Source organism: Nematolebias whitei, chromosome 13 (assembly GCF_014905685.2).
Source record: "Nematolebias whitei isolate Nwh7 chromosome 13, NemWhi1, whole genome shotgun sequence".
NCBI classification, from domain to species: Eukaryota; Metazoa; Chordata; class Actinopteri; order Cyprinodontiformes; family Rivulidae; genus Nematolebias; species Nematolebias whitei.
Window position 1 is genome coordinate 28,988,221 of NC_056510.1, and position 25,582 is coordinate 29,013,802.

Sequence of the window (25,582 nt, forward strand, 5' to 3'; positions counted from 1 at the left end):
GAAGGAGGATATGAGGCAAAGGAGGGTGTGGAGGAAGAAGGGGAGTGGGGGGCTAACAAATTAATAGGAGCCGGAGATATATACAGGCAGCGCTGCTGAATGGGGAAGGAGGAGGTGGGATGGAGGGGGAGGAGGAGGACGACGAGAGAGCAATTCATTCCTGTTTTCTCCTCGTTCATTCTCTGGAGAAAGGCAGAGCGGAGCTGAGCGTATTTGCTCAAGAGAGGGAGAGAGTGAGGGCTTTGTGTGGCTGAGGAGAGGGAAAAGTGGAGGGGGAGGAAAGTGGGGGTGACCAAAAAAAAAACAGAGCAGAAAGATGGAAAGCCCGCGCGAGGAAGAGTAAAAATATGGAGGGCTATAACAAAGACTTTTAGAGCGTAAAAAAGAGGGAGAGAGGGAAGAGGAATTGGTAATAGGGACGGGGAAGGAGAGGACGACGGTTCGAGGTTTGCTCAGGATGCAGTTTGTCATCTTCATCAGCTGACAGCCTGGGCTGGGGAGGGAGGGAGGGAGGAAGAAAAGGAATGGGATGGATGGAGAAGTGAACGGAGAGAGAAAAACAGAGAGGAAGGGTAAAGGGGGCAAACGAAGGGGGAGGGGAGGGAGGGTGGGCAGTGTTCGAGCCGAGCTTTTGAAAGACGTTGACCCTGTAATTGACCTGTGTCTCCGCCTACATTGCCGTGGCGACAACCAGAGCCGCTGCAGCTAATCACTTAGTAACCCTGACCTGTCAATCACATCGGCTCTATTCGGGGGAGGAGAGAGGGGGCGAGCGGGGAGGGTGTGCATGTGTGTGAGCGTGGTGGGGAGAAGTAATAACAGCGCTGGGGTTATCATTTACTAGACCACCTGCCTCCACCAACCACACCGATGCTGATGAAGCACTGGTTTTATAAAAGGCAATAAATTCTTTATTCCTCCATCACACGCACGCATGCATGCACGCACGCACGCACATTCCTCTAAGTGTTCGTACTGCGACAGCAAAGCTTTGTGAGAGTTCAGATAAGAGAGAACAAGAGAGGAGAAGTGGTGAGGCTGAGCGGGAGGGGAGGCCGAGAGGCGATAAGATAGCAGAACGAAGCTGTCATGCAAATCAAACCTCAGCGTATTTTTTATTTTTTTCATGCTTTGGACAGGTGCGACTGTGCGCTACCTGTTAACGAGGGGAAAGATGGACACCAGCAGGTAAACGGAGGGGTACCACTTCAGCGGCTTGATCTCCTCAGCCAGGGAAACCTGCAGGAGAAACACAAAGAAAGTGAGCCCACAAGAACACTACTGTCTTTATGTTTCGCACAGGAGCACATGGTTAGTGTCTTAACTGGGAGATCACAGCACTGAGGCGTACAACAAAGGCCAATTAGAACCTAATAAAATATTAACCTGCAGAAAACACACAATATCCACACAGTTGTGAGAAGAAATGAGGATTCCAATTAAACTGGATAATACTTTGCAGATATGCGAAGAAGATGAAGGCGGTGTTGTGTGGAGGAAGGCAGGAAGACGGGGAGATGCAGCAGCTAAAAGTCGAGGAGGGGGAGAGCTCGGTGCTGGAGAGCTTTTACAAGCCGTTATCTAATTCCCGGGAGAGGAGGACTCTTGCATCCGGAAGAGGCTGAGAAAAGCGGCCCCTGGATCGATTTTCTGCGTTGTGCTGTTTTTTTCTCTTAGGGTAGGACGCAGTTTCCAAGCCAGCGCAATGTCTCCCTCTCTTTTATTCTATCTGGAAATACCCCCCCCCAAACACACACACAAACACTGACAGTCGGAGCCAGGAGGCAGGCTCACGAGCTCTGGTCTCTACCCCCACATGCTGGAAATTAATTACTCACCAGAAAGACGCTGAGGCGTGAACGCTCACTCTAACAGGCATTTTCAACAATTCAGAAGAAAATACGGTGGCATTTTATCTTATATATGCAAGTGCTGCTCAGGCTGTATATAAATATATGTTGCATGTGTGGTATTTAATACAGGAACCAGTGTATAACAAATGCAGGCTGATTGGGACCAAATGAGACCAGTCGTATCACTGTCAGGAACAGCACAACCCACAGGCAAACATTAGCAGACTTAGCCCTATTAGTGGCTATTATTATGGGAAACTGGCGTCACCGGCCATGTCAAAATCTGCCTATTGTCATCTTATGATGGATAAAAATAGTAAGCCAGGAACCAGAAGGATGCAAAGTATATGTCCAAGGACAAAACGATAAAAATAAATAACGAGGGGAAAAAACAGGGGTTCTAAAAAGCCTGCAGTGAGCCAGGTAATCTCAGACAGAATTAGGCGAGTTTCAGAGCGTATCAGACAGGATGCAGGGCGGTGGAGGAGAGGAGGAAGAGCGCGGGTGAAGTGCCTCGTGTTTTTAATCACAGTCCTCCGGTGTCAGAGGCCCCTGCGCTGCTCGGGAAGCAGAGGGGAATGAAACCATAATTATGTGGAGCAGGCGCAGCAGTCCCGACGTTAATGACACACACTAGATTACAGACAGTTATCGGGAGCAACCCTTCCCCCCCTCCTCCCTCCCCATCTCTCCACCACCCACAGCACTCACCCTCACTCGGATGCAGCTCGCCTCGCTCACAACAAGCTCGCACTAAAAATAACAGCACTGGCTTTACTAAAAGCACCCCGACCACAATACAATCAACTTTTATTGAAGTAAAATGATAAATTATTTAAAGTTTTATAGGACAATGATTCCAAGGACTAACTGCACTTTTTTATTTTTCATAACGTTCGAGTATACAGTAGTCCCTCGTTTATCACGGGATTCATACCCTAAATCCCCGCGATAAGTGAAAAAAACGCAAAGTAGAAATAGTAGTACAAGTAGCAAGTAGTAGTTTATTTTTGTATAAATATATATATATATATATATTTATATAAAAATATATATATATATATATATATATATTTATTTATATATATATATAAGGCATTTTAACTCTTCCCACACACTTGCAATATTATAAACAATGTTTCTAAACGCTCTAAAAGAGCACAGAATGTCATGATTTCAGCTCTCTGCCTCCTCTGCTCCATGCCACCTGCAAGCACTATTGGCCACGCCCACTTCTCCGCTCTGCATGGAGAACAGCTGATCAGCTGCAGCAGGAAGTTTTTCCTGCAGTGTGGGCTGCACAATGGTGCAGGAGGTGCTAAATAATTTAAAATAATTTATTTTAAATAAAAATTCCATGCCGATTGTGCGGCTCATCCATCAATCAGCTAACTGTGTCATGTCCAATCTTAGTTTGAAAAACCGCGATAGAGCGAGTCCATGATAAACAAACTGCGAAGTAGCGAGGGACATCATGTGTTTGTTTACTCACAGAAACAGTCAAAGTGACTGAACACATCAACAATGGTGTCATCCACGAAAGAGTCATTTGGGATCACAAAGTCCAGCAGATCAATGTACGTGTACAGATTTTCACTCGTATTTGTTGAATAAAGAAGTTTACAGTTTAATCTATCAGTCAAGAAGACGATCTACAAAAGCCACATGTTTGAATGCTGAGCTCTGTCCTTAAGGCACTCCACCTCCCTGCTTGATCCCCCTCTATTTATTCTTGAGTTTTCTTACTCACTCTTTTGCATTAAGAGAAGACTCACTCTATATTCCCATCTAATCACCTTCGATGCTTGTCTGATATTTGTTTACCTACACACACTATGGCCAAAGTAGGTCAAGCACAAGACCACTTAAGTTTTGGCAGACCCAGCTGAGCGCTTATTTACATGTGTGTGCAAACCCATATTTCAGAATGGAATATCAATATACCATATTTTTCGGCCTATAAGTCACGTTTTTTTTGCATAATTTGCAAGCCCTGCGACTTATACGCCGAAGCGACGTATTTATCAATTTTTTCCCATATTTATTAACCAATTTTTGGCTGAGATATAATTGAACACTACCATTGTCAGCCACTAGATGGCACTCGAGATTAACACTTAAAAACAATTATTTGTTTGTTCGAAAAGATAGTAAACGTGTGTCTCGGTCTAACTTTTCCTAAATAAATGCACTTTGACGGTAAAATCAGCTGCATTTCAAAAGTATTCGCTGCCTCGATGGCATGCCGTTGTGTCATGTAATAGATAAAATTGGCTATTAGTGATACGATCGGCTTGTCATTGTCTTTCACTTATGTCCAGCTCGCTTGGAGCAACAATTAAATCAGCTTCATTTAACTGCACTGCCCTGGCGAAATGCTGCTAATTTGACCAATGAAGTGCATTTATTAAGTAAAAGTTCAACTGAAACACACCTTTACTATAATGTCGAGCAAACAAATAATTGTTTTAGGTGCTTATCTTGTTAAATTTCAAAGAAATGCGCAGCGTTCTTCCTTCCTGATTTCCTCCCTCACAGCGCGCTCCCGGAGCACCGGGGCAGCGAATACTTTTGAAATGCAGCTGATTTGACAGTCAAAGTGCATTTATCAAGGAAAAGTTTGACTGAGACACACATTTACTATCTTTTCGAGCAAACAAATAATTGTTTTTAAGTGTTAATCTTGTTAAATTCTTGTTAAAATCCTCCCGTGCATGCTCCCGTGGCCGCTATTTGGCAGCCAATCGATTTTTGGCACAACACCGGCCCACATTTCTGGGTTTGGCCCAAATTTCCGGGTTGTCAGCGGTGACACATAATAGATGCGGTGTATACGGTGAAGTGACATATTTACGGCTTTTTCCACTTTATTAGATATATTTGGACTGATGCGACTTATAGGACGTGCAACGTGTACGGCAGAAAATACGGTATTGGGAAGACTAAGCTCTTTCAAACTGCAGCAAATATAGTCAGGATAATCCATTTTATATTTGATGTTATACTTTGTAATGAGTACCTTGAAGTGTGGAAAAAAAATAACTCTTAGTAAATTCTTTAGCCATCTAGTTGAATTTTCTTAAACCTGCTAAAAAAACTAATCCAACTAACTCCAAAGTTAAATGCAATGATGGACAAAAACAATGCCCAACAACAGGATAAATATAAGATCAAATTTGTGATTTTTTTCCCCCTATTAGTGTCAGATTAAAACACACACATGTGCACGCATGCGCACACACACACTCATTAGTACTCAAGCGCACATGCATTTGTAAACAAATGCCTTGAGAAGATAGCGAGCAAGCGGCTCGCAATGTTTGCACAGTCAGTTTTGTTGCTACCTGACGGGACTGAGCTGCTGCGTGTGTGAAAGTGTGCTTAAAGGTGTGTGTGTGTGCGTGTGCGTGTGTGTGTGTGTTTATAACCCGCCTCAAAATATCCCTCCCCATGACCTGTTCCGCTGCGAGACCTTGTGGCTTTTGCGAGTGTGTGTGCATGCTTACAGACAAATGACCCCAGAAGCAGACACTACCACCTGACTTGTAGACCCGACAAGTGCCAGCATTAGTAATATACGTCTGCACGCCGATGAGACACGCAGGAAGGATGGTGCCACAGGGTGCCAGGATGAGGAAGAGTTAAAGAATGACAAACTCGAGAAACGACGTGCAAGAGGAGGGAGACACGAGCAAGTGGATGGAAATAGCCAGAGCCAGCGGTCTTTAGACAACCCTCAGGAATCGCTTTCTCTAGTTTACACCTGCTGCTACATACTCACACACTTTACACTCACAGACACACACATACACACACAGACACACACACACATACACACACCCACTCACACGAGCCGCCGCTCACTGGCATGGCAAGAGCAATCTGGAAGGCTGTTGTTGTTGTTTTAAAGCATCGCAGCGCGCGCATAAACTCTCATAAATATTCATGCCCATGAACCTGGCTCGCTGCTTTATTCATGCTGCGTACGAGTACAAGAGAAAGAGAGACAGACGGAGGGGGGCCTCGAGAGCAGGAGAGAAAGACGGGAGGGGGAGCGAAAAGAACGATGGAAATGAGCAGAGCGACTGACTGGGAAAAAGAAATACGAGGGATGAGTGTGATAAAAACCGCTGCTGACTTATTTACACTCTCTGCAACACATAGCAATTAGCCCACATGAAGAGTGTGTGAGTGTGTGTGTGTGCTGCCACCACACACAAACACAACGCTGTGAAGGTTACGCCAGTTCAGTGTGTGTAGTAATTATCCCTGCCACTTAGGGGCAGCATCTACATAACCTTAACCCTAACCTCACCTCCACACCTCACCCTGCAGGGTGCAGATGACAGAGCAGAGGAGGAGGAGGGGTGAGGAAACACAGGGTGGTGACAGATCATTGCTGCTTCCATCGCTCCATGTTTCACTGACCACCTCTGTGGAAGGTGCTCGCCGGCTCTAAGGGAGCGTTAAGGACAAATACTCTGAATGAGCTGAGTTAAGAGAAAAAACTGTGAAGATTTGGTGTCTTGCTTGAAAACTCTTGAATGAACAGTGTCTGTTGTCAATGAAAAAAGTTGGTACAACTTGGAATATATACACGGTGTAACTTGCAAGTAGATTAAAACAGTTTCACAATGTACTTGGATAAACTTTGGGACTTAAAGGGTTTGACATCAGCAGCAGAGGTAGAAAAAAAGAAAAGATTTACTGTCTCAAAATCCTTGTCTAACTGTAAATATAACTGATAACAAAATGTTCAAACTGCAGCATTTAAAACCATTTCTGTCAACCTGACATAACTATAGGCAGTCTATACGTCGTCTAGAGGTAGGTGGTCTACAGGTAGTCTATAGGTATGTGGGCTACAGGTAGTCTATAGGTATGTGGGCTACAGGTAGTCTATAAGTAGGTGGTCTAAAAGTAGGTGGGCTATAGGTAGTCTATAGGTAAGTGGTCTATAGGTTGTCTATAGGTAGGTGGTCTAAAAGTAGGTGGGCTATAGGTAGTCTATAGGTAGGTGGTCTAAAAGTAGGTGGTCTATAGGTAGTCCATAAGTAGGTGGTCTATAAGTCGTCTAGAGGTAGGTGGTATATAAGTAGTCTAGAGGTAGGTGGTCTATAAGTAGTCTAGAGGTAGGTGGTATATAAGTAGTCTAGAGGTAGGTGGTATATAAGTAGTCTAGAGGTAGGTGGTCTATAGGTAGTGTATATGTGGGTTGTCTATAGCTAGGTGGTCTATAGGTAGTCTATATGTAGGTGGTCTTTAGATAGGTAGTTTACAGATAGTCAACATGTAGGTGGTCTATAAGTAGTCTAGAGGTAGGTGGTTAAAATGTATTCTATAGGTAAGTAGTCTACAGTTAGTCTATATGTAGGTGGTCTATAGGTAGTCTCATGAAATTTGATGTATTTTAGCCCATCCTTACTGCTACAACTACTGAAATTTTTCAAAGAATAGTTCAAACTTTGAAACTGTTTAGTAGAAAAGTTGTGAAAAGGTCACATCTCAGCTCTTGTAGAAGATTTTTCTTTAACAACCTCCGCTTGGAAAAATAGTTTAAACCTGACCAGATTAACGAGTGAACACCTAGTCCAAGCAGGGCCAGGACCAAAGTGGACTGCTGCCTTTTAAAACTCCAGTCTTATAATTTTATAGGTGCTCGTGCTTTTGGTATTGTACAAACATATTTACTGCTGTTAGTTTCATGTTACATGTCTTTTTGAGTGGAAACATTACGATAATCCTGCTGGAAGTGCTACAGCTATTTGACTTGCAACCACAGAATTCTATGTAAATAACCACGTAACAAAAAACTAACAGCAATGTAAAGGTTTAATAAACTGTTTGTATGAACCATTATTAAACCTTTGAGACTGAAGGTGTTTTAAGACAGCAGCAATACACTTGGGTTTTGAACTCACTCAGACTAGCAATTAGCTCGTCAATCTGCTCAGAATAAAACTCTACTCAGGGATGAGTGTGCAAATTCTCACCCACCAACCAGCAAACCAACCATCTGTCCATCTAAATGAGGTGAGTTATCTACAACACGTAAGACGTGAATTACTCAAACTTTCCACAGAATCCTACTTGAAATGGTCTGAACAGTCAATTTAACCGTTTTGTTAACGCTTCATAATTAATCTGTTTCTCCACTCCTCCATTGTCATCATCTACAAAAAGGCAAAACTGCTCCTGTTATGTTTGACACCTGCTCAGCAACAGGTCGAACCCTAATCCTGCAAAATCTCTAATCCTCATGATCAGTGTGCATGCATAAATGTGTGTGGAGAAACAAGCGGGTCAGTTCATTACCTTTCGTCTCTCCCTTTCTGGGTTGAAAGTTCCCAACCATGACTGCATCTGTAGACACATAATAAAAAGAAAGCACGAGGGCGGTTATTTAGGGTGAAAAATGTGGTGATTCTGGATGTTTTTATCCCCTAGAGAGGAACGTTTAGAGGTCAGTGCCTGCAGTGACGAACTGGAACAAATATCACATTGGCTATCGTGCCAATGCAAAATCCCTCCACCTTCTCACACAGCCTTTCTAAATTGCCCAATTCACACCAGAGTGCCGAGCTTAGAGGCAGAGGGGAGCACTTAAACAGCTCCCAGCGCCTCACTAAAACGAATCTGCTCCAGTGCCCGTAATATGACGGGGGAACAAGAAAACAAGGGGCACAGAGAACATATATAAATAAATAAAAGTTCCGTAAAACGAGGAAAAGAACAGAGTAAACGCAGCAGATGTGAGATAACGGCAAAGAACGTGGGTATACTTGTTTTGCTCTCTCTATGTGTCCTCTCTCGAGGGAATGGAAGGAAAATGTCAACAGACGTGCACACACACACGCAAGATTGAGATTTGTGTGTGTGGGGGGGGGGGGGGGGGCGGCAAGCACGGGAAGTCAGAGGGTTCGTGTGACCCAAGAACATCAGAGACAAAACTCCAGAGGTCCTCTGTGAGCTTCATGCACGAAAAGGCAGCATGAACAATCTGCACTAACAGCTCCTCTGTTCTGCTATTTATTAACTCAATGTTGCCATGGTTTCTCTGCGCTGACGTGATTGTCATCGTAAATCTATGTGTGCAGCGTGAGTGGGGGGGACACAAAAAGGGAAGCCATTTGGTCATTAGACTGAACCAGTTCCACAGCAGCCCTCTGCTGTCCACCTGAGCACCACTATCCATCACAATCAGCAGACCCTGATAATAAGTGGCAATATAATTAGGCTTCGCTCCGGTTTCCCATGTGCACACAGGCTTTAGTTTCAGTCTCTCTTTAAGTAGTAGTTTTAGAATAGAGCATTGTAGAAAGGTTGTCAACAATCAATATCTTACCTGACCTGGTATAGATGGCTCTTTGAACGACCTCATCTTGGAGAAACAGGTAAATTGTTCAATGGATTGAGAAGCTAATGACTAGTACGAATGAGGCCAAGATATAACGAACCACTAGTCTTAAAACAACTAAAGTATCAAAAAATGTTTTTTTGCAATTCATGTGAATGCTCTTTCATAAACCTTTACATCTTTGCCCATTTTGCATTAAATGGTTATTTACCAAGTATTACATGGTCATTTGCAACTGGAAATAGTTTCTACAGCAGCTAGTCGTATCACTTTCAGTCACTTCAAGCAGGAAAATCATAATATTTCTGCTGGAATAACCATGTAATGCAAAACTGATAGTGCTGTAAAGCTTTATAAATCCGCTTCCACATGAAATGCTATGAACTGTTTGAGGTGAAAGTTATTTGAAGATGGTAACATCCACTGTGGTCGCAGCTTTGCTTGGATTAGCCATTAGCAAGTCAGTCGGGTCAGAATTAAACTTTTTTCCTCCAAGCTGAGGTTGTTTAGAGCAACAGGTAAGACGTGAATTGGTCCTACATAAACCCACCTACAAAAAACAAAAAACTGAAAACAAAAACTTTTGAACTGGTAAACATTAAAGGGTTAGGCTCTGACAAAACACACACACACATTCTTGTAAATGTATTTTTTGTGGACTTTGCATTGACTTCCATTCATTTTCTATAGCCTAACCCTGACTCTTGCCGTAAGCCTACCCATTACTAGTACATGCCTAACCCTAACCCATCCGCAATTCACACCTTAGTCCTAAACCTAACCCCTAACCCCCCAACGAAAACTAAATTAGTCCCTGCAATGTAACCTGAAACAAAAATGTATGCACACACGCACTTGTGTAAGCAGCATATTTTGAACAGCTGCATCTCAAACCTGAATTTAAAAAAAAATCTGTTACGAGTTCAAGTAATTTTTTTATAACAGACCTGGTAAACCAACGATTAACAGTTTTGAGCCCTGCCTCCCTTATCTGTTGTCTAGGAAGAGTGAAAACTGTCCGGTGAACATCCCACCCCTCTTCTGCTTTATCCCCTTCTACGGCGAGTCGCCACGTACCCTGCTTTCAAAGCTTGTGAAACTCTTTCAAGTGAGACAGCCTCCAGCCGGAACGAGATAAGGCTTGAGCTCTTCATAAATATGATAGGGAAGGCAAAAAAAAAAAAAACATCAGAAAAAAGGGGGGATGGACAGAGTGAAAGAGAGACGTACAAATGCAAAAAGGAAATGAGGAAGGTGGAAGACAGATGCAGAGACGAGAAGAAAGAGGGAGAAATGGCCGAATGCTGTGAGCGGAATGAGTTATGAGATGCAGCCACATTCATTCTCCCTCGTTATCACAGTCGTGATAAAGAGCAGTGGAGCCTCTTTCCCTTTTCTTGGCCCTCAGCTACCCGGTGTGCATCTCTGCTGTCGCCTTTCTGCTACCTGGTTATCTGCAAAATCTCTCTCACTCCATCGCCACCCAAAGAAAGAATGCCAACATTTATGATGAATCTTCACAGTGAGCCTTATGAGGTTTCAGCTCTTTTACTTTCTTTTTGTATTAGCTGAATCACATCAAACGGGATGAGGGAAAAACTTATAGTTGCAACACTACAGGTACGTAAAGGATCGATGACTGCATGGAGGAAATGACAGGTCTGGGCTCTGACTGCAACATCTTTGGAAAGTTATGCAGAACTTCAAGCCACTGTGTAAAGCACATAAGCAAAAGTTAGTTCATTACCTAGCTCAAACTGGTTGGCCCACTATGTGAGTGTGCTACTTTTACCTGGACTGTTGAGCATGAACTTTGATTATCTAGATAAGTTTAAAATGTTGCAAAGCAAACACATCTGCAGTTCCGAAAGAGAAAACTGTTTTCCAGCAGCTTTAAAACCCAAACAAGAGTCCAAAAGCATGCAGCTGTTAATTTATTATTAATTTTTAAATGATAAATGGAGGAAATCCTAACAATAAAAAACAGGAGCGTGATAAATAAAATGCAGCTGTAGCAGCTGTGTCTTTGACTTGTCAGGATATAAAAATACATTTAAATGTTCAAACTCGGCTCCAAAGCGCATCATTATTTGATCAATAATTATAATAGAAGACCCTGGTGACGGCGTTGGTTTGTTTTGCAAAAAAATAATAAAAATCAGATTAATTCTTTACACTTTACTGATTAGTTTATTTAAAAACGTACTGCAGTCTGTGTATTAGTCTAGCTCTGACCTTGATCAAGTGTATTTACAGACAAAACGAGTTAGAAGTAAACTTTTATCACTCCAACCGTACAAAAACAATGAAATAAACAAAAACATTGTAACTTTTTAGCATTAATACTCGTAATTTGAATCTACCAACGTGCTGCAGCTCTGACGTGCACGCTTGATTTTAGCTCCAAACAAAGCAGCTCAGACAATCTGCCTAAAATGTTGGCTTGGTTCCAACCTGAGCTATTTGTTGACTCCATTAGAGGTTGGAGATCCAGGAAGTCTCCAAGGTTAAATGAAAAGATGAACAAAATAATGCCCACCAGCATAAATATAAGATCAAATTTGTGATTTTTACCCCTTATTAGTGTCAGATTAACGTGCGCGCACACGCAAACACACACGATGTGTGCTAGGTTGAGCACTCACTCTGTTATTGGCCACCCAGATGATTCGTGCGTAGCAGCAGATCATCAGGAAGATGAGGCTGAAAAGAGGCACGTACCATCTGCAAAGCAAAAAAGACACAAACCATCAGTTACTTCAACTGAGCAGAGGGAATAAGAACATAATTACCGCTTATGGTTTTATTAAGCCTCCTTGTTGACTTGTTTAAGAAAAGTATAACAAGGGAGGGGGGTGTTAAATTCACAGCATTAATTTCCATTTTTAATGAGCTAATCTAGTTTATGTCCTAAAATGGTGTGACAGAAAATAACAGCAAACTGGGTGTCCAAAGTGTTAAAGTACATTTCCAGACAACAGAGTAACCTCTGGACCACAAAAAAAAACTCATTTAATAAGCTTTTATTAGAAAAAGCCATTGTTTTTAAAAAAAAATTAGATTTGTTTTATAATGGGACTAAATCTTATTCTCAGGTTATTTCCACTTGTCTTTCAAACATTAAACCCAACACCCCAAATTTGTTGACAACACCTGTATTATAATTAAGACTAGGATTAACTACAAAGTAGTGAAACTAGCTTCTCTAGAAAGAATGACTAGTCCCCGCCTTAGTTGCACGCCATGTTTTAAACAAAAACTCCAGCTGTTTGTTAGTGCTCAGAGTACATGCTGGGGATAAATCTCAGCTTCTACCACACCAAATGTTTGCTCAGTAAAACTAAGTGAACTATAACCATTTTCATATTATTTTGATATAAGTTAAAAGTAAAGTCCATGTGTCTCAGCTTCACTAACCTTTTGGCCTCATGTTCAGCTGTCTGCTCAGCAAACCTTTTGTTCACTCTCAGAGCTTCATGTTCAGGTGCAGCAGGCAGCTGTTTTCAGCAGAAAATATCTAAAACCCAACAGGACGCATTCCTTACTCAGCACCAAAAGGTAGAGACACGCAGTTAGGAACTAAGTAGAGGACATAATGGGGATTTTAAAGTCAAAAAGGAAGATATTTGCTGTAACATCAGCAAAATAGCTGAAAGGATTTCAATGAAACTCTTAGAAAGTAATTATTGACTTCACACCTACACATGATTAACTTTTGGTGACACACCAAATTAAGATGGCCGCCACAGCTAATAAAACATAACAAAGACAAAAAATGGCTGCACCTCAGGGAACTTTACAAATGTTGAGCAATAATTTAGTGTAGAAGTAGCACACATGCATCCACAACACATACTCCAAGCATCAACAGATCATGGGACGAGGCCAAACCATGCTAGTTTTAAGGTTCAACCAAAATAACTATAATGACTCAAACATCAAATGATCTTAGTCTAAAACATTGACAGAAAAGTTGGAGGACAATACTCCCACAGGAAATAGAGATCTTTAATTTAAAATAGAAGTTGGTGAAGAACAAATGAAAAACTGTATTTATTTGACTTTTATGACTGATATACAAGGATTCAAGGTTCTTTATTTATTTATTCGCATCACATGTGGTACATGAGGTGGAACGAAATTGTGTACACATGGTCCTAGTTACATCCAACAATAGCAAAAACATAAAGTGTAAAAAGAATCAGTAAATAAGTGTCTAAGATATCAACTAAGATATACGCTAAACCAACGCCCAACAGTACGCTAAAAGATCCAAGATATACTGCAAAACAATACACCGAACAACAGCAGCACGGTTTCATAGGTTCTGTTTGACTATAGTTCACATGCTTAATGCGAGCAGTCGGGCTCGGAGCAGACCTAACATAAACTGGGATTTATTCAAAGCATGCAACAAAACTACAAAAACAAGGCGCCAAAAGTGAAAATGAAATAAATCTACAGCAGCATGGTCCTATTGGCAGAGTGGTTCTGATGACAGGGAGGTTATCTTAGCAACATGGTCCAGTTAGCAGCATGATACTGTTAGCAGTGAGGTCCGGTTAGCGGCGTGGTGCTGTTAGCTGCGTTAGCAGGTCCCGTCAATAGCTTGATGGTAATAATGACCGCAGCAGCTGCCCTCCCAGACTGCCCTCCAGAACCGGGTCCGGCAGACGGAGAACATCCGAGGTTTCTTTCCCCCGAATGGGTCCGTGGAGTTCAGTCCGTGCAGGCAGATGGAGGCTCATGGAGAAGGCCGCCATGACAGGCCTGAGCCCGAGGCTGGAAGGACTGAACCACGATGGCAGGATGGAAAGACAGCGACACAGAAAACTCCACGTGTGTTGCGGTCATACCTGTACCGTGGATGCAAATTGTAGGTGCAAAAATAAAGTTAAAACAAAAACAACAGGAATAACAAAAAGATCGAGTTCACCAGGAGCCTGTGAAGCTGCGGCTCAGCTGAGCACAGCCATCTTGGCTTATACATATATACACGGTAGAAGAGCTGAGATGTGGGCTAAAACTTCAGTTCAATTCAATTCAGTTTATTTATATATAGCGCCAAGTCACAACAGAAGTCATCTCAGGGCACTGAACAGAAACAAGATGATGATACGAAGGTATTGAGGGTACAACTTGTTGAGATGAGTGTCTCTGGCCTGCAATGGGCAGTGTTACTTTATATAAAAGATGTGCAGAGGACACGGAGGATATAACCTGACAGCACGGAGAGGAAAAAACCTGACTAAGCATCTCTGGACCTCACAGTTTTCAGCGAGCCAAGAGCTAGAACAAAAGATTATGCCGGCACAGTGACAATATCAGTAATGCATGGCGCTCCTATGGGACCGAGGTTTGCCAATCACAGGCGGCGTGGGTGAATAATATGTCAGGCATTTCTGAGCTGGATGAAAGGGAGGGAGACGAGCAGAGGAAATGAGACGATGGCTTTTGTTGGAGTGGCAGCCTTGCGTTGTGCAACCTCTTGGGAGGTGATGCAAGCTCGGAGGAGTTTCAACCTCTCCCTGTAACTATGAAACAGGTCTTTGTCTCGCTTTGACAGACAGGTTCCTGGCCGCCACTTTTCTGCTTAGCCTTAGCAACTCACGCCCAGTAATCGTGACTGTGCTGCTCGACGTCTCGTGAGAACCTGGCACCAACAATACGCATCCAGTACTGATAGTGAAGAGGAAGGCGATGAAAAGTTATGAGAGGAAAATGTTAAACTGACATTTAAAACAAAGAGAGTGATTGAATTTGTCTCTGACCTATAAATGTGTGGACACACGCTTTCTAATGAAAATGAATTGGGGAATAAATGACCAAACAGCCTTGGCATGCGTGCTACAAAGTGCATTTTTCTGAAGCACCTTAATGACAAATATAGTTCTTGGTCTAATTTAGACTCGTTTTCAATGCCTGAGGACTGAAAAAAGCATGGTGGGTGTGACAGAGTTCAAGTTTTTACTGGCAGGAGAAAACTGGGACGGCAAACGTTCGTTTAAGTGCAGCACTGAAGGAGAAGCTGCATTTTACGCAATCGCGGCTTCAAATCTAATAAACAACAAAAAAGAAAAACACGCCGAGCTTAGTCTCCATCACGCGCACGTGTGCATCCATGCAGGTTCAATAATGGCATGGGACAATGATGAAAGCGTTTCAGGGGAGACATGTGCAAGCGTCACCTCAGTGTGATTTAATAACCTGCTCTCTGGAATAAACAGCGCCCAATTACGCCAGCGCCCGTCCCGTTAATGATGGAAAGACGAGCTGGGGGGTGAGGGTAGGTGGGCGGGTTGGTTGAGAGGGGAAAGGAGGGGGTGGCCCTTTTAACGATAGTGCGAGGGGAGGAGGGGAGGTTGCGTGGAGGAGAGAATGACGGGCGGCAGCTACAAAGTGCTCTAATTAGCATGATAATGATCTGCCATTAGAGTCCGCTGTGCTCTACAGCTGAGCACTACCCGGAGAGAGCGAGACGGAGGCAGAAAAGAGAATGAAATAGAAGCGTAGAGAGAAGATTCAGAGTGGGCAGCGGATGATAAAAGTGAGGAGATGAATAGAGGTGGGGATGTAAAGGTGGATGGATGGTGCAGGATTGTGGCTCTGAATCAGGAAAAATAAAAAGCAGAAAAAAGAGAAAAGTTCTTGGCGATTTAAAACAGGGTGAGGGCAGAAATCAAAGCAACAGCAGAAAGATGATGTTCCCAACAGACTGATGAGGGAGCCACGAACAAAACACAGACGACAAGAGAGACGTTTTTAATTAGAGATAGACTGATTACTCTGTCGTTATTGGCCATTTTACAAAATATTGGCTATACCTGTACATTTTTAATCAATTGACAAATAGGAAAATGAAGATGAAGCAGCAGCTACTACAACTAGCTTACTATAGCCCACAGTTTAAATTTTCTGTTGAGAATCCTCTTTAATATTTTATTTAATGTGTGCAAATTCTTGTAAGGATGAAGGTGAACAACTAAATTTTGTTTAGTAAAAAATATTGATCCCTTAAAAAAATCTATTGTATATTGGCCTTGATTGATTTTTAAAGGTTGGCATTGGTCTCAGTCACAGAAAAACTCTGATCAGTCAACCTCTGTTGGATTCAGTCTGTCTGCCTCAAGCTAGTTTGTCACTGGGATGTGACTATTGCAGACAAGTTAGAGACAGAATTATATAAAAAATTTAAAAACAACATAAATCTTCACTTGGAATCACACTAAACTGAAATGTTTGTGTATGTTGTATGAACGTTGGATGAATGTTGCACAAACTCCATGTAAAAGTTGGGCTTACATTTGCTGGGAGTCTGTACAACTATTGTACCACTGTTGCAAAACATTCATGTAATACAACAGCAATTTTTGACATTTGCACCAGTTGCCTGACAGTTGTGAAAATGCCACGCAATATTAGTGGGTATGCGTGACAACTGAAAAATGTAGACCGTACAAGGTCGCATTCACGTACACGTACGAGGTTCTTCTCTGTGGTCCAATATGGACCACAGAGAAGAAGTGCAGAAGCTTCTGGATGAGGACCAGTAACACATAGTGAAAGAATGGTCTGAAAAAGGGACAAAGAGAAGCGAGAGAACCAGGAAGTAAGAGCAGAGTGTGCAAGGTAAAGGTTTCTTTAAATTAATGAATCAGAATAGGAGTTGAAGAGAAAGATGAATCTATGGCCCTGTTTACCAATTTATGAGGGTTCATAAAAATACGGGTCAAATATAATAAAATACAGACACTGTTGTCTCATAGGTAAGTAAATTCAGATGGGGCTCTTGGTAATTCTTTTATAATTATTTTTGCAAACAGGATTTTTGTGTCTGTGAGCGTCAGCAGCATTAACTGCACAACCAAATCTCCAATCAGAAGGTGGCACCAAACATACATCAGACAGGACTGTATCATCTCTGCAAGGAGATTTACTGTTATTCACATATGGCCAATTTAAAACCAGGCAGCTACATTTGACTGAAGTCATCATTGAGAAATCAATCAATCAATCAATCCATCCATCCATCCATCCATCCATCCATCAATTGGTCTATCAATCAATCAATCCATCAACCCATCAATCAATCAATTCATCCATCAATCCTTCCATCCATCCATCTATTCATCAATAAATCAATCCATCAATCAATCCATCCATCCATCCATCAGTCTGTCCATCCATCCGTCCGTCCGTCCATCCATCCATCCATCCATCCATCAGTCTGTCCATCCATCCATCCATCCATCAGTCCGTCCGTCCGTCTGTCCGTCCGTCCATCCATCCATCCATCCATCCATTCATCATTTGTGCAGGTCACAAGTCCATCACAGGGCCATTGAGAAATCACTTACTGTAAGTTTATTTATTCTTCTATTTCTTATAGATAGTTGACAAACCATCACTTTATTGTTGTCTGTTAGGCTGTAGTCAAAACTGTACACTGTAGATTCAAACAGTGGTGCATCTGATCAAAATATGATCCAAACATGGAATGAGAACCAGAGCAAGCATGTTGATGAGGCCCAAGCACATGCAGACCTGAAGAATCATGACAAGGCCTTAAACATCGCTGAGCGTACAGAAAGTGTGGAAAATTACCGTGTGAATATTGATACATTTCAATCTGTAGCGCAGCTGATGAACTGAGCGTGCCGCCATTCTTGAAAAAAATGCGAAAAATTCAGAGCAATTCATTTGCGTATGTCGTTTTCACAGCAATTTGTCTGGGGGGGCCGATGACACACACCAGTAGGGACTTCTTAAGGGTGGTGACTCAGCTAAGCTCTGGCACTTCCATTTGCTGATTCAGCCTCTGAAACTCAGCACCTCCACAACACACACACACACACACACAGCGCTGTCCTCTGCTTTTTATTCACCTTCCTCTTTCATCCTCTTTCCCTGCCTCCTCCTTTAAACCTCCCCTGTCTCCTCTGTTCGGTCTGCGCGCTTCGCTGAGCTCTGATGAAGACACACTACGGAGCGTGGGCAGAAACGAGGACAATCTATTTCCCTGACTCCCCGCTCCTTCCCATCTTGGCTACGCGACCCGTCTTTCATTCTCCTGCTGAGTAATTCCCTCTCTTTCTAACTGCATCCCGTATGTCACCCCTCCCACCTTTTCCACTTTTCACCTTTAACTCCACACGCTCTGCCCTTCCACACACTGAAGGCAGGATGCGTGAATCTGAGCGCTTTCTTTTTTTTTTCCTTGACGGGTGCTGCCTTGGCCTCTAATCTCTCGTCTGGTTTGATGTAATTAGAGCTAATGAAGATTCCCTGATCCTCTGAGCAGCGCATCCCCCTGGGCCACAACAGCGTGGAAAACAAGACCGAGCTGGGGAGCAGAGGAGCGCTGATAAAAAAGACACAGGCTCGTTTAGCGCTGCTGATAGCTATAGGTTGTTCTCGGTTTGTCTGTGTGTGTGTGTGTGTTTGTGCTTATTTGTTTTAAAAGATTGATTCCCTGCTGATGCTGCAAGCAGCAATGCGATTACCTTGGCTCATGAAGAAGTGTGTGTGCATGTGCACCAAGGGATTGGCAGGGCGCTCGCAGACTTAGGACCGGTTGCAGAAAGCAGTAGACAGGCATAATCCTTCATAGCTGTCCTAAACACTTATATACACAATGTTGCAACTCCTCTAAATCTGACTAGGCAGAAGTAGACACACATCTGCATACACGCTCACACTTCTTAGCCATGTACAAAAAGAAAAAATAACCTCCCCTGACATGTAACCCTTCGCATTTCCTCGCAGAGACAGCCCTCTTCTCCCCCCCTGCTCCTCCCAATCTTCCCCAGTGGGGGTGGCTTTTGATGGCAGCGCTGAAAGGGTCTACTTACATCCCAAATCTCCAGGCTACGTGATCATCTGTGATCCAGCTGGGGGGAGAGAGAAACAGAGAGGGAGAGCGATGAGCGGGTCACAAAGGGAAAGGGAGAGCGTGAGCGGAAGCGAGACTTGTGTGGCTGCAGAGGGGGAAAAGCTGTGCAGCTGCAGCTATTAATAAGCCGAGTGGTAAGAGAGCGAGAGACAGCGAGAGAGAGAGAAAGCCGAGCCCAGAGATTAAAGCTCTGTCCCAATTCTCATTCTGCCACCTCCATTCTTCGGCCTCTTCCCCTCATCCTCACCCCTCCAAACAAATAATGCCTCTTGTATTCACCAGAGTGCGAGGAGACGTTTACTGTGATCAGACGTGCTGATAATTGCCTATTTTTTTTAACTCCTATTAAGGCAGGCTCAGAGCTAGAACGAGGACAGAGCTGGAGCCTTCATTGAAAGAGAAGACAGCAGAAAAAAGGCTTTGCTGTTTTGGTTGTTTGGGCGTACTCACCACCAGGGACCTGCAGGACCGTAGTAACCCTTGAACAGCGGCAAAGAGGCCATGATCAAAGGTACCCCCCACGCCATCAGATGGTACAACCTGATAAAAGCCAAACATTTATTACATTATTATGACAGACAAGAGGCAGTTCTGCACAAGAAATACAGTATTTTCTGGCATATAAGTCGCAGTTTTTTAGGTAGATTTGCAGGTCCTGCAACTTATACACCGAAGCGACCTATATACAGGTTTTTTTTTCCATATTCATGACGCAATTTTTGACTGACGCTTTAAATGTTCATTCATACTGACATGAACCAGAGTAAACGTTGCAGCCACTAAAGGCGCAAGAGTGCCCTCTAGGCTTTTGACAACTACCGGTAGGCATATTTGTTCCTGTACCGCTACCCCCCCACCAAACATTGACCATTACAGTGCATTTATTAAGGAAAAGTTAAACTGAGATACACCTCTGCTATAATGTCAAGCAAACAAATTGTTTTTAAGTGATAATCTTGTTAAATTTCGAAGAAATGCAATAGCGAGTCCTGTGTGCACTCCCGCGGCCGCCAATCAATTTTTGGCACAACACTGGCCCGCACTTCCCTGGGGTCAGTGGTGACGCATAATAAACACGACTTATAGGAACGCAGAAGCGACTTATATATGCTTTTTTTCCTCTTTGTGATGCTTTTTTTGACTGATGCAACTTATACTCCGGAGCGACTTACACGCCGGAAAATACGGTAGTCAAAAAAGAACTGCTGTCTTCTTTAGTTCCTCTCTTTGTTGGCACCGACATCAGGGTCATTTTTCAGGTGCAGACAAATGTCTATACAGCCAGACAGACAATTACTCATGGTAATACCAACCATAATTACCCTAACTGTTGGGGAAAAGATAATTTTCAGAGGAAATGTCTGTATAAAAAAAACAAACTGGGTGTCTCTGTCCTCATTCAATAGGTGAATGTAGGACAGTGTTACCATAGATGTGTAAAAAACATTGAGGTATATATTTTTACGGCTAAGAGATTAAGGAGGCTGGAGAGGCTCATGCTGTCTGTAACTAAAATACGATAGCAGTAGTGACGGCCTTTAAAGACATCTGTGTGCATGTGTGAATGAGGGACAGAGGTGGTGTGTGGTCCAGTGACTTGGACGGCTGTGTTGCAGTCGATACTTTATAGAGCGTACAGCGTTGAGTGGTCAATAGAGTGGAAGTCCTCCCCTGACTTGCTGCAAGTACGGTCAATCGAGTAGTAGTGACATGGCTGACACACACTCGATTCCTCTCAAGTTGTGCCCCCTAGACACACACACCATCACTCTATGCCAGTGGGGCATACTCCAACCCTCTCTGATGGACAGCGCTGTGAGTGTGCAGTAGGTGGAGGGGAGCAAAGGAAGTCAGTTTAACTAGAGCACACTGGGAGGTAGGAAAGAATCCAGACGGAGGTCGTGTTTGGGCTGAACATGAGAGGGCTGGTGGGAAAAGGAAAACAAAAGAAAAGGAGGGGGACACGAGGAACCTGGGAGTGTAAAAAAAAACTTTAAAGAAAGTCTGCAATGTGAAAGGAGGAGAGATAGAAATGGTGACACAGATCTACTATGGGGAGAGCGAACGCAGTTGTCAAGAAATCAATGCCACGAGGTAATAGAACCACCCCCATCCCCCCACACCTAAACCCCACTGCACTCTCTTTCTAACGCGCTCCTCTGACACTCTGAGCCCTTTGAGAGGAGAGATGACGAGGTCCGGAGCTGCACGCTACATGGGCTTAATGAGGCGCAGCAGGGTGGCTCAGCATGTCACACGCGTGCACGCACTCCCACACAGGAGTGCAGAGAAACGTGCACTCAAATCTTGCAACGCGCAATCTCATTTCCCACCGCCTCATACCACCTTTTTACTCCTCCGTCTTCATCGCCATCTCGCTTCCCTCGGCACTTGACGAGCTCACTTTGCCTGGATTCTTACTTCGGTTATACGCATGCACGCTCACACACGCACGTTTCTATTCCTATCCTCTCTTGCATCCACTTCAATCATTCTTAGATCATCCAGCCTCCGTTCTCTGCCTCCTCTGGCGATTTGTTCATTCATAAACCATCACGCTGAGCCGACACTGGCTGTGTACATGTGAATGCTGGTGTGCGGGTGTAAGTCTGGGTCAGGGGGTGCGCATACACATCTGCCAAAACACATGAAGCTTATTTGTGCACAATCAATACTCAACAGCTCCACTGACATTTTGTCTTAATTTTAGCCTTTTAAAGCTCAGTTTTTTCCCCTTACATATCTTGTGAGAACAGTCAAGAAAATACATACATGCCCCCCATCACTTTACTTCATTTTTGCTGAAAATAATAAGATGAAATCAGTTCAGTGTTTTGAACACTTGAGGTTAAAATGGAATAATCTTAGAACCTGGTAAAGACTAGATTTATATCACCATATTTTTCACCGTACACGTCACAACGCCCTATAAGTCGCATCAGTCCAAATATGTATAATAAAAGTAGAAAAATCTATAAATATGTTGCTTCGCTGTAGACATCGCATCTATTGTGTGTCACCGCTTATGCATCGCATTTGTTACGCATCATCGCTGACAACCCGGAAATATGGGCCGGTGTTGTGCCAAAAATCGATTGGCAGTCAAATGGCAGCCATGGAAGCATGCATTAGAGGACTTTAATAAGAATTTAACAAGATTACATAAAAACAATTGTTTGTTCGACATTATAGTAAAGGTGTTTCTCAGTTTAAGTTTTACTTAATAAATGCACTTTAATGGTCAAATTAGCTGCATTTCACCAGGGCGGCGCAGCAAAATAAAGCTGATTTGACGATTGCTCCATGCGAGTTGGGCCAAGGTGGCAGGCTATGGCAAGCCAATTGTATCATTAATAGCCACTTTTACCTATTACATGACACAACAGCATGCCAAACTACTCTGCTACCATCTAGTGGCTGAAAATGGCAGTGTTCAATATTTTCAGTCAGAATGAAAAAAAAAAAAAACCCAGTCATATCTCAGCCAAAAGCTGGTTTATAAATATGGAAGAAAAAAATCCATAAATATGTCGATTCAGGGTATAAGTCGAAAGGCATGCAATTTATGCAAAAAGCGTGACTTATAGGCCAAAGAATACGGTATGTCCTGATATGTAAAACCCTAGAAATGAGAAAGGGTGGACGAGTGAGGGAAGAATGGAGCATGAGATTGACAGACCGATTGGTGCAGCGTCTGCAGTATTGTGGACTCTGTACTGGTCCGTTGTGGTGAAGATGGAGCTGAGATGTAAGGCAAAGCTCTCTGTTTGGTTTACATTCCTACCCTCACCTATGGTCACAAACTCTGGGTAGTGACTGAAAGAATGAGAACGTGGATACAGGCAGTTGAAATGAGTTTCCTCCGCAGAGTAGCTGGACTCTCCCTTAGAGACAGGGTGAGAAGTTCAGTTATCAGGAGAGACTTGGGAGTAGAACTGCTGCTCCTCCACATCGAGAGGAACCAGTTGAGGTGGTTCGGGCATCTGGTAAAAATGCCCCCTGGACGCCTCCCTTGAGAGGTACTTCGGGTATGTCCGACTGGGAGGAGACCCCAGGGAAGACCCAGGACACGCTGGAGAGACTATTGCCCTTTTTGCACTGCCCCTAATAAGCCCCAATTCTGGGCAGCTCGCCACAGACAGAACCCTTTTGCACCAGCACTTCAGATAGTATTTTTAGCCGATTTGAGGCTGATTCAGGACCTCTTTTCGTCCCTGCTTCTCTGGTGGGACCGAGCGAGCTCAGTCCAGCTGAGTCCAAACCGAAATGTGAATGCAGGACTCTTGATTGGTCAGGGGGAGGAGTCACTGGATCTCAGGAACTTTTCACTGATCCGCCATTTGCAATTTCTCTGGATGTGGAGCAGCAGCAGGATATATTTTAAAGATTTAAAAACAACGACAACGCCGTGTTTAATGCTGAAGTCCAGGTATTTTTTTGTTTTTGGTGACCGATGATAAAATTTGAGCGAGCAGTGTCACCGTGGAGGATCATACGAGCTGCCGAGCCGTTGAAGTCTGCGAGGCCGGACCCAGAGCCCTGGCCTCGTCTGCTCACAAAGGCCGGATTCGAGCCCTGGCAGGCAGGAGGACTGGGATGGAGGGATGGAAGTTGGAAACGTTTTTTTAAAAACATTTTATGTATAAAAAAAAAACAAGTTTTTATTAATCAGTGAAGATTAAAAATAAATGAACGGTGCCGGCTTTATCGTGAAATCCTGTTTTCTCTTTTACTTTATTATATAATCTGTTAATTAAAGTTAATTCAACTGAAAAATCATAAAAAGACACAAAATTATTGGATCTCTCAGGAATATTTCCCTCTAACATTTAAAGAAGAGACACAGCCTTTGGTTCAACTTTATTCTAATCCACAGATGTACAAATCACAAAACAAGCATTACACTTTAAATTAAAGCTTTAAATCAAAGCTAAACTTTAATTCAAAGCTAAAAAAAATCTGTATACAAGAAACAATAATCTGTATACAAGAAAAAAATAATCTGTATACAAGAAAAAATAATCTGTATACAAGAAACAAAACCACAATGAGTGCAAATACATTAAATGATGAAGAAAAATATAGAATTTTAAATATAGATATCCTGATGCATGCTCAATAATCCAGGTAGAAAAATCTAAAAATGTTAAGTCTGGTCCTCTGGACATTCAAAAAACAAAACAACAACAAAAAAAAGTAGAAACGTTTCTTCTTTCATGCAAAAGACTTCTTCAGTCTGAGGCGCTGTATTCAGCTCAGTCTTATAAATAGCTATGGCAGTGCAAAAGGGGCACAAGTCTCTCGGTTGGCCTGGGAACGCCTTGGGAGTCCTCCCAGAAGAGCTGGAAAAGGTGGCTGTGGAAAGAGATGTCTGCACCTCCCTGCTCAAGCTGCTGCCCCGAGACCTGACTTAGGACCAAGCTGGGAAGGAAGGGATGGATGGATGGATGGATGGATGGAGGGATGGATGGATGGATGGATGGACTTTTTCTCCCCATGACTGTACACAAGATGTGTGGCTTTGAACAGAACAGAATGTGCCACCTATCTGTGCACCTCCACACATAAAGCAATCTTCTTATGAGTTATGTCACTATTATATTGTCTGGCTTATTGCTAATCAATGCAGGATAACTCCCATAGATGGTGGAACACCTCCCTTAATGGTCTCAAAGAAATGTGCCCACCTAAACACATTAACAGGATAGAACTCTTTCCTTTAGAATATGTGTTTCTGCCAAAACGTTTGGCAGAAAAAAAATATTACACACAAACACAGGCAAAATCACACAGTGTTGTAGAAAGAGTATGCGGGAGTCTGAGTGACAGAAACACAGAGGCAAAGAGCGTGAAGATGGGTGTGTGTGCACAGACACACACACCCGCACCAGGGCACACTTAACGGCTGACACTCACTCCCATTTCAATTAGAGTGTCAGCTGGCTGGAGGAGAAAAGGGGGAGGGGGGTTAGGTGGCTGTCAGTGCACTGGGGGGATACACATGCTGCTGTGGACCAAACATGCACAAACACAAACACACGAAGAAGGAAGCACTTAAAACAAATGTGTGCGGAGAGGGAGACGTGAAAAACACAAGCTGATCGTAGACGTGAGTGATAAACGGTTCATATCGAGTGGAACTGATGATCCAATATGTAAATAAAAAAATTATAAATAACATTATTATCAAAGTTTAAGTCAATTTATAAAATGAAAGAGTTTTGTTTCTTTGTTTACGGCTTCTTACATTACCATAATTTCCGGACTACAGAGCGCACCCTAATATAAAAAAACTAATTTGTACAGAAAGATCTTTTGAAACTTTTAATTAATTACGTACCGGTAACATACACAAATATATATATAAAGGCATCGTTCAGAAAAAAACTTTTACTGTGCGTAAGAGGTTTTTTCTGAACGATGCCTTTAACATGGCTGGTATGTATGTTACCGGCCCCCCCCCCCCACCCACCCAAAAAA

General features: G+C 43.0%; 1 protein-coding gene across 1 annotated transcript in view; it reads right to left on the reverse strand.

Moving 5' to 3' along the window:
- The window catches only part of si:dkey-100n23.5 (cyclic AMP receptor-like protein A), a 77,857-nt gene that overhangs the window by 36,034 nt on the left and 16,241 nt on the right, over nt 1-25,582 (reverse strand). The window contains exons 7-11 of the mRNA XM_037686578.1: nt 19,553-19,642; nt 19,062-19,100; nt 11,856-11,934; nt 8,169-8,216; nt 1,157-1,239 (exon numbers count right to left, since the gene is read on the reverse strand). Of these exons, the coding sequence (XP_037542506.1) occupies nt 1,157-1,239; nt 8,169-8,216; nt 11,856-11,934; nt 19,062-19,100; nt 19,553-19,642 (339 nt within the window). The remainder of the gene's footprint in view (nt 1-1,156; nt 1,240-8,168; nt 8,217-11,855; nt 11,935-19,061; nt 19,101-19,552; nt 19,643-25,582) is intronic.